The sequence below is a fragment of the Ictalurus furcatus genome, chromosome 6 (genome assembly GCF_023375685.1).
Source record: "Ictalurus furcatus strain D&B chromosome 6, Billie_1.0, whole genome shotgun sequence".
Lineage (NCBI taxonomy): Eukaryota > Metazoa > Chordata > Actinopteri > Siluriformes > Ictaluridae > Ictalurus > Ictalurus furcatus.
The window spans coordinates 34,173,173-34,183,172 of NC_071260.1; the positions used below are offsets into that span (position 1 = coordinate 34,173,173).

The 10,000-nt window shown below is 42.4% G+C and overlaps 1 protein-coding gene across 2 annotated transcripts in view; it reads right to left on the reverse strand.

Moving 5' to 3' along the window:
* The window catches only part of LOC128609296 (E3 ubiquitin-protein ligase SH3RF3-like), an 89,709-nt gene that overhangs the window by 22,094 nt on the left and 57,615 nt on the right, over positions 1–10,000 (reverse strand). For both annotated transcript variants that reach the window (XM_053627820.1, XM_053627821.1), the window contains exon 3: positions 4,974–5,069. In XM_053627820.1, the coding sequence (XP_053483795.1) occupies positions 4,974–5,069 (96 nt within the window). The remainder of the gene's footprint in view (positions 1–4,973; positions 5,070–10,000) is intronic.

Consider the following 10,000-nt stretch of genomic DNA (forward strand, 5'->3'; position numbering starts at 1 on the left):
CGATGTGTGTAACTGGGGGAACCCCGGATAAACACCAGCGCTGGTGAGAATCACCTGGATTCCTTTTCTCTCTGCACGTCTGCATGCATGCCAAGAAATTCAGCAACGTCACAAAGTACATTTTGAATGTGGTATTTTCCATAAATACTCCTCTCATAAAGTCAACCTAGTTACTGGTTCTGTGGAGGTTATCCGAACACCCTGCCTCACCAACAAGCCAGTGTTTCTACTCCTTTCTCTGAGACAGGAACAAGTTTCAGTCTGTAGCATTTGGAGGATAAAGTCAGATATCTTATTTCTGAAAGGTACACAGTTCCAGCGAGCCTAGAGGCGATGCTGTCGTCAGTCCTAGCATCCTCAGCAGATAACGAAACCATTCCTGGTGGTCTGGTTGAATTTGATTGGCAAGAGCAATAATATTCACTACATGGTCAGGTGACAGGATTGCTACAGGAACCTAGCCTCATGCCCGTGAACAGTGTGAGCTGCTTTCGTGTTGGAGGAGCTCAGATAAATCTGGGATAACTGGAGGATAACTTAACTCTAAAATCAACAAAACAGGTGGAAATGCATCCAGTAGGCCATGACGCCAGTGTGTGCTGTCACAGCAAGCTGTCCAGCTCCATTAGGGAGAACCACGGTCCACCTGTGCCAGGCTGAATGTTTCTGAAATCTGTGGCACCACGTCTGGGCACAGATGACACCGTCCTGGATGTACGCACATCAGGATAACATGTCCACCACGCCACTGCACCAACCGGGCAGGGGAATACTCAGCACACATAGAAAGAACTTCAGGGATAGCCAGGCTGACCTTAGCTGTAGTGTAGTAAGTTGATGTGTTCCAACATCACATTGCGGTTTCCACAACTCGCGTCTCTGGTGGTTTAGGACCTGTGCCACTTACCAAAATGAGAACTTGGTCATGCCAGGGGTTCATCTGCAGGTCGATGACTCATCTCTGATCATCCTTAGGTCTAGCAGGATTAAGGTCAGTCAACAATCCCAGCATCCTCAGCAGAAGTCAGACTCGGACGTAGCGTCCTGCTCGCATGTTTTTGGAAAGCATTGTGATGTCCGTCACATGTTCAGGAGTGAGAGCAGCTATCATCCTCTGCCTCGGTGTTAGGGAGCTCTTCTGAAAATTCACCCTGAACCTGAGCCTCCAGTTGTGTGCTTGGAGATCGTATGTGTCCTGCAAAGTGTGTTCTCTGGTGGAGGCACAGAGATGTTAATCATCCAAATCCAGCAGGATCCTTCCACCTCTGGCCATCAGGCAGCCTGGGGCTGGACACATCCTGAAGGGTAGGACCTTCCTGATAACTGGAGGGTAACTTCATGCAAAGATCTACAATTAGTGCACGATAAATTTGGGATAACCTATGAATAGCTCTATGATTACATCAAGATAAGCCTGGGATCAGTGAAAATGAGTGAAAGACACCTCTACGTTACTGCTCAGAGATTGGTATAATTTGGTCAGAAGGATAACGAGTTATTCCTGCCTGATAAATCTGTGAGAAATGAATAATAACTATGATTACTCTTGTAGAAGTGTGTGTCTGTGAGTCAGAGTTTGGGATTAATGAGTTTCAGCTTCAGGGGATGTTCTGCACATTTATCTCACAACCTTCTGCCATGTCTCTGGCGTCATTTAATTCAATCGCTTTAAACAGCTCACTCTAACTTAGCAAACAAAACCACCACAAAACTTCTTACTCTTCTTTTTAAACCTTTGTGAAGTCTTGTGAGCTATGTTCCTGGTCAGACTGTGCACAGTTCTTCTGTGTGATCTTCAACACTTCAAAATCATATGAAGAATTGTAGAAACGTGGCAAGAAAACCCCCAAAGAGACACGATTTACAGTTTGTAATCCGTTGAGATGCTTGAGGACAGAATTTCTGCTTCACGTTGTCTTTAAATAGTGAATTACCCAATCTTAAATGAAGGCGTTACCACAATAAGTCAAGTCTTAGTACTGTTTGTACAATGTTAGGACTCTGCAGATGTTACAGATGTTCCTGGGGAAACAGTTCTGTTCTCTTGTTTTGCCTTTGGTCATCGTTTGCACACGTCTCGTCTGATTTGTCTTTTTTTAACCTTTACGTTTAGGACTTTGATTGCCTGTTTACTGCAAGCTCTTTAATTAACGTGTGCGGCTCCTCACCACACGTCGAGTCACGTCACCCCCCGAGTCTGTCACGTTACAGTGTGAAAGCTGAATAATGACAAGCTGTCAGAAAACGAGCTCAGAGCCGGGAGCGCAAAAATCAACACGTTATCGAAAATCTATTTCTGCTCTGTATTGAGTTTGTTCTTAAAGGTATGTGAAGCACGTCTCTGTTCGCTTGGGATATTTATTTATTCACACTGCTTCACCCAGTCATTTAGAGGCTCAATAAACACTCGCTTTCAGCTTGGGAAGAGTCACAGTCTTACTATATTCCTACAATAAAGCAGCGTGAAGTTTCAAAGCAAAAATATATTAAAACGCTGCGATATTAGAGATGCACCGATGAATCGGCCGATAGTTTAAAACATCTGATGATCAGGGCGGATTATACGCTGTCAATCAAAAGAGGGCAGGGAAACACATGGATGTGGTGCTGTGTGTAAAGAAGACGTTTCTTGTGTGGAATGATGATAAAACTGCAGTGTGTGATCTCTGTAATCTCTGTGATCTCTGCACTGATCATATTTTACCCCGGACGCTGCAGCAGTGAAGCGCGAGTTTCAGCGTCGAGTCGAAATTTTTTTATGCTGCTGCTCGAGCTGAATTAAAGCCTCAGTGCACCACTGAAAGATTTAAATGAAGATGAGTCGACAAAAAGTAGTCTATATTGCACAGAAAAATAGACTTGTAAAGAAGTATATTTCATATCCAGTGAATGTTAAGATATAAAAGTGGATATTATATATGACCAGTGTGATGTCAGTGATGAAGCAGAAATGCTTGTGTGTGTGGAGAGTGAATGTGAGACTAACAGGAGGGTTTTACAATGCAGTCAATGTTCATATGAATTAATAACATCCAATAAGTTAATAATCTTACTTTAATCTTCAGAATCGAGTTCATGTGTTACCGTTAATTAGAGTAATGTGTGTTCTGTTGATGAGACCAGTTACTGTGACGTGTCGAAATGGAGAGAATGAAGTTTTTATTTGCGTTTCTTTCAGAATTGTGGAATTAATTATTATTCATTTAGAAGAAGGCATAAAAGGCAGAAATATTGGTATCGGTTATCGGTATCGGCGCATCTTTATGCGATATTTCACACAGACCCTTGTAACACCATTGTTAAATCCGGATTAGTGATGCATCAGGACTGATACTGGTCTCGGGTTCAGTCCAGTATTCATAAATAATGCTCTGATAGCAGTATCCGATACCAGGTGATACAAAGTGAAGAAATGTCCAAGTTCACTAATATCTAGCTAATGCGCTTGATTTAAAATCAACTCGCTAACGTTTTATAGAACGTGTCTGAAGTGCACGAACACACGTGTGCTTTTCATAGCCGCTATTTAAACCACGGGAATATAAACCCAGGGAAATAAAACATTCGTCACGTCCCTGATTAATAAGTAGGTATTTATTCCGGTAACTGTATTGACGAGAACCAAAACCACTGAGACGCTGCTGACGTTTCTGTCTGGTCAACATGCTGAGCAGTGAGACAGTTACAGTGAACCATGTGGGACTTTTGGGAGTTTAGTAGCATGCAGTCGTGCAGCTGCAGGAAAATAATCCACAGCCAGCTGGTGTGAAGAAGAGAAGAGCTCACTAACAACCCACAGCTCATTATTTTCCAGTAACAGCACACCTCAGATCGTTTTATTCCTCTTATTCCGCAGCAATTTGCCAACAATTACAAATATTTATTAATTAGTGAATGACATGTTGTATGTTTATCCATTTTTATCTACATTTAATTGTTAGAGAACTTATCACTGGTGCTATAGCAGCTGTAAACAGTCATTCCATCCCCAGCACTGTACTAAGCACTGGTACTGGAGACTCCTTACAGAAAACCTCACCAAATCAACAGTTACACATATTTATCTTTGCTCATTATCATTATAAATCTGTTCATCATTATTTTTATATTAGCTGGAGCGTGCGCTGTACACGTCCCTGTGAATGATCTGTTACTATAGAAGTGCTAACAATACAGCTCTACTGTCTGAGCTGCTGTTCTGACCAATCAGATTGGAGGATTCAGCAGCCCCGGGGCATAATGTTAGCTAATTTTATATACAGTGTGAACTGCCTGCTCATATCAGTAGAAAGACCTCTAATTATTCAGTCCTGGCCTTTTAATATCAGTCCTTATAGATGATACGCCCCCCCCCCCCCCATCCCTCTCTCTCTCCCTCTCTCGCTCTCTCGTTTTCCCTCCCCCATCCTTCTCTATTTCACCATTTTCACAGAGTGATGAAGCTCCATGTAATTTGAGCGTTTGTAATCCATATCCATTATAGCTGTCTATCATTTACCCGTTTTTCCCCCTCCAGCACGGAGCGTTAGATGAGACGAAGATCTACAGATAACACTGAGATGACAATAAAAATGGGATTGAAGTACAATTACGTGTGGTGGAAAATTGCTGTAGATGTCTGTTCCAGGTTCTGCGAGCGTTGCTCTTCTATACATCACCCATAATGCAGTGCTTTACAGGTTTAATGACAGCACTGTTCTGCTGATGCGCTAATGAAACGCCTCAGGCGAACTTAACGCCCCCTGGCTAGTTTATTCCCCCACTTATGGTTTATGAGGACACGCTGGTGCATTCTGGGATACTGCACTGAATAAGCTAGTCAATAACGTTTGGGAATTAGGGTTTGAGGAGTAACGTTTGATGAAGACACACTCATCATTTATTCCTAAAACGTGTTTCCTGACCTAAACTTGTCCCAGTAAAGTTCTCATATTCACCTGAAAAACAATCACACGAGCGACTGCGGTACTCACCTCCACGTAGAGGATGGGGAAAATCCCAATCTTATCTCCCAGCATGCCTTCTGCCCAGTTTTCGTCCACTCTGCGAATCACCGTGAGGATCTCATCCTGGAAGAAGAAAAATCCTTAAACAGGTTCATTCATGTGACGGAGATACACACAGTATAATAGAATAGAAAACTCTAGCCATACGCTCAGGGCCGTGTTCCGAGTTCAGATATCAGACATAACTCTGGACGTGTGCAAGAGTTTCCCTGCGTAAATATGGACATAATTTTCAGCTCTGATGAGATGAACATGAAGAAAAATCCATTCCGTGGCATCTCCTGATTATAAATGTTCATAAATAAATGTAGAGTATAGTAATATTTAAACAACCAAACATATGACATTCGTACACAAGTTTTTCTGCAGGGGTCCAAGCACCCGGTTCTTTCCAAGTTACACAGAACGATAAAGGGAACGTAACTGAATATAGTTATCAGGTTTATTGACGATGGCTCAGTGTTAACGCTCTGAAATGCCTGCTGAAAGCTGATTGGCTGAAATAACCCGGTTACAAAGTTTCAGCTCGATCAGATTTGATCGTAACCCCGCCCCCTATGAACGACCACGCTGCAAATCTTCAAGAAGGTTTGTGAATATTGTCCAAAAATCCTGGGACTAGTTCACAGAAGTAAAATGAGCAGATTATGCAAAAGGGAGTGGGCGGGGCTAAACTATAATGTAATGTAAGTGGATGGTAATAATAAACCAATCCCGTGATACAAGAGTCTCAGAGCGCTTATTTTCTGAGGTCCACATTCATAATGCAATACAACATTCTATAACCACTCATAATGATTCATAAAGTCTGGACAAAGTGTCTTTATAACACGGCTATTACACAGATTCTCTACCGAGCAAATTATACGTCCTTATAAACACTGTTCGTTACACTGTAAATCCTCTGCCTGATAACAGTGTCTTTAACTATTATTCATTACCAACCATACATAATTATTTGTTATATTACGTTAAAGCAGCCGAACCCGAGTTCTCAGTAATGATGATTGGGACATTTCATTAGGACGAGAGAGAAGATTTACAACGCGGTTTGTTTGCTTTTTGAAAGATGACAGAGAAAAGAGTAAAAAAACAAACGCATCTGATAAATCTTCACTCATGAGTCTTTTATCATAAACTCCGAGTTAAACTTCCATTTCTTACATCAGATTTATGACTGTGAGTCAGACTTCCTGTTGAAAAAGACCTAATGCAGTTTGTGTAAGTGTGTGTAGCTCGTACAGCTGAGGTAGGTGTGTGTGTGTGTGTGTGTGTGTGTGTGCATATAAACCAAGCCAAACAGATGGCAGGAAACAAGATTTGATTTGATTTGATCCAAGAGTACACACACAAGGCTTTTTTGTTCACACACACACACACACACACACACACACACACACACCTGCGCTAAGAGGCAAACACGCAAACACTCTGTGTGTGAGTTCATCAATCATCCCACCACTTTTCCCCTCTTTGCTCATCTGCTCCACAGTGACTCAGGAACACACAGTCGCTTCATTCTCACGGAGAACCCGACGCGTGTGGATACAGAATCCCTTCAACGCTGGTGAACATCAAACTAACTACCATTTCAGCCAGGCCGTTATACACCACTTTAATTAGCTGTATATCCGTCACTCATTACGTGCTTAAGTCGCATTTTCACCTCCGAGGTTGCCAGATTTATCCAGTACAAGTGCCTAGACACCGCCTTTAAACACAAACATTCACCTTTAAACCCTAAAAAAAATCAGGGGTAGAAAACCCGTACTGAAGAAGGAAGCATCGTTTCTTTTTTCTTTGCTGTCAAATGTAATATAATGAAACATTAAAGCAAGAGAATATTTACAAATGAGAAATTAAAAAAAGAATAATGTGATGATATACAATATGAAGGTGAACATCTAATAATCATCCAGCATACATCATCCGGCAAAATATCACTGCATGAAGAGTGCATTACTCTCACTTTAATCACTGGGTTAACTGAAAACAAAATGGTTTCCACACTCGTTATTCAGCAGCACACAGAATAGCACTTGATCCAGCGCACGCTGGGATTTTACAGCACACGCTGTTATCTATACGTTTTTATATCAGTTACGGACAGTTTAATGTAGCCACGAGATCTGAATCGAGGTCACTGTGAATGGTTGAAGTGTTCACTCGAAGCGCTCCTGTAAAGACAACATACTGCTAGTTTGAATGAAAAGCTGACCCAGCTCTCCTCTACTACACGTACAGCTCACTTTAATACGCAGACTTTTTGTCCATAAATTTTGTCCATAAAATGTGTCTCTGATTATGATGCTGTCTTCTTCTGTCCCTTAAAGAAACGATACGATATTAATAAATATTAAATTAATATGGTGTATTTCATGTCAGTCTCAAAAGACATCAGACAGTAAACCCACCTGCTCACACCCAAGAACATGTCTATATTCCACTACATACACAAGGCTACTACTACTACTACTACTACTACTAATAATAATAATAATAATAATAATAATAAAAGCTAATTCAAAGCCTGAATATTTGTCATTAGCACAGTACTATATCTCAGTGTGGAAGTCAATAGGACCAGACATTCTCAGCTCTCTCTCTGTCTCTGTCTCTGATGAATACTCTCTGTGCTCCGGAGCGTCCAGCTGCCCTTCTCCTGCATCCGTTTCCTCCAGAGATGAAGCTTTTCTTCCAATAACGCACACACACACACACACACACACCGGTGTGTGTTCAGCCCAGCCAAGACATACGGCGCAAACAAAGTGAACCGTTTCTGAAGTGAAGATAAGGAAGCCTGGAATACAAATCAGGTGTTCCCACAGCGAGTGTCTCAGCCTCAGCACTACACCAAGGACACGCTTATTTTCATCAGTTATCCACCATTTTATCCTACAAGATCTTCACAGATGGACTGTGTTCATATTGATTGAGAGTACTGAGTGTACTGAGTCCCGGTTCCTGTCTGCGGGTCCAGATTCATACCTACACAGTTCCTATTCCTTTCCTAGTACACTATTTTAAATAACATGTTAATAACTGGATTTGCTGCTAAGATAAAATCTAACTAATTATCTGATAATCCTCACTCTCTCTTAAGCCACACCCCTCACTCTCTCTTTGATTCGCTCCTGATTTAAATAACCGTAAGCCACACCCCTCACTCTCTCTTTGATTCGCTCCTGATTTAAATTACCGTAAGCCACACCCCTCACTCTCTCTTTGATTCGCTCCTGATTTAAATTACTGTAAGCCACACCCCTCACTCTCTCTTTGATTCGCTCCTGATTTAAATAACCGTAAGCCACACCCCTCACTCTCTCTTTGATTCGCTCCTGATTTAAATAACTGTAAGCCACACCCCTCACTCTCTCTTTGATTCGCTCCTGATTTAAATAACCATAAGCCCCACCCCTCACTCTCTCTTTGATTCGCTCCTGATTTAAATTACTGTAAGCCACACCCCTCACTCTCTCTTTGATTCGCTCCTGATTTAAATTACTGTAAGCCACACCCCTCACTCTCTCTTTGATTCGCTCCTGATTTAAATAACCGTAAGCCCCACCCCTCACTCTCTCTTTGATTTGCTCCTGATTTAAATAACCATAAGCCACACCCCTCACTCTCTCTTTGATTCGCTCCTGATTTAAATTACCGTAAGCCACACCCCTCACTCTCTCTTTGATTCGCTCCTGATTTAAATAACCGTAAGCCACACCCCTCACTCTCTCTTTGATTCGCTCCTGATTTAAATAACCGTAAGCCACACCCCTCACTCTCTCTTTGATTCGCTCCTGATTTAAATAACCGTAAGCCACACCCCTCACTCTCTCTTTGATTCGCTCCTGATTTAAATTACTGTAAGCCACACCCCTCACTCTCTCTTTGATTCGCTCCTGATTTAAATAACCGTAAGCCACACCCCTCACTCTCTCTTTGATTCGCTCCTGATTTAAATAACCGTAAGCCCCACCCCTCACTCTCTCTTTGATTCGCTCCTGATTTAAATAACCGTAAGCCACACCCCTCACTCTCTCTTTGATTCGCTCCTGATTTAAATAACCGTAAGCCACACCCTTCACTCTCTCTTTGATTCGCTCCTGATTTAAATAACCGTAAGCCACACCCCTCACTCTCTCTTTGATTCGCTCCTGATTTAAATAACCGTAAGCCACACCCTTCACTCTCTCTTTGATTCGCTCCTGATTTAAATAACCGTAAGCCACACCCTTCACTCTCTCTTTGATTCGCTCCTGATTTAAATAACCGTAAGCCTAATTTGTTAATTGCCGTAAGTTGTTAATTGTTGTTAGAGTCCACAGATGTTCTATCCCTATGCTACACATGTTCCTACAGTTGTACAGAATCCCCACCAGATGTTTTTTTTTAAAACAGTGTGACTGACCCTAAGCCAGGTTTAGGGACACAGTTTACACACAGTTTACAGCGCTCCTCAGGTGAGAGTTCCCGCTCCCCAGGAGGATCCTGGGAGAAACAGAGGATGACTGTATGCAGTGCAAGATCGGAGGAAGCACTGCCACCGGCGGCCAGTAGGATCCTGCTGGAGGACTGGTTTGTTCCCCAGCTGTATGCACCTGTTCTGTGTTGGTTGGTCTATAACCGTCTGTTCCTGTGTTTCGTGTGAAGTCTGTGTGAAGTCTGTGTGAAGTCTGTGTGAAGTCTGTGTGAAGTCTGTGTGAAGTCTGTGTGATCTGTGAGTCCTCGTCCATTTCCATCACTCCTCCGTGATCTTACCTGCTTTCTCTGACCCCTGATCTGAACAATAACTATGACTGGACTGCCCTTAATAAACATCACACCGAGTTTACACACACACACACACACACACACGAGTTTACACACACACGAGTTTACACACACACACACACACACACACACACACACAAACACACGAGTTTACACACACACGAGTTTACACACACACGAGTTTACACACACACACACACACACACACACACACACGAGTT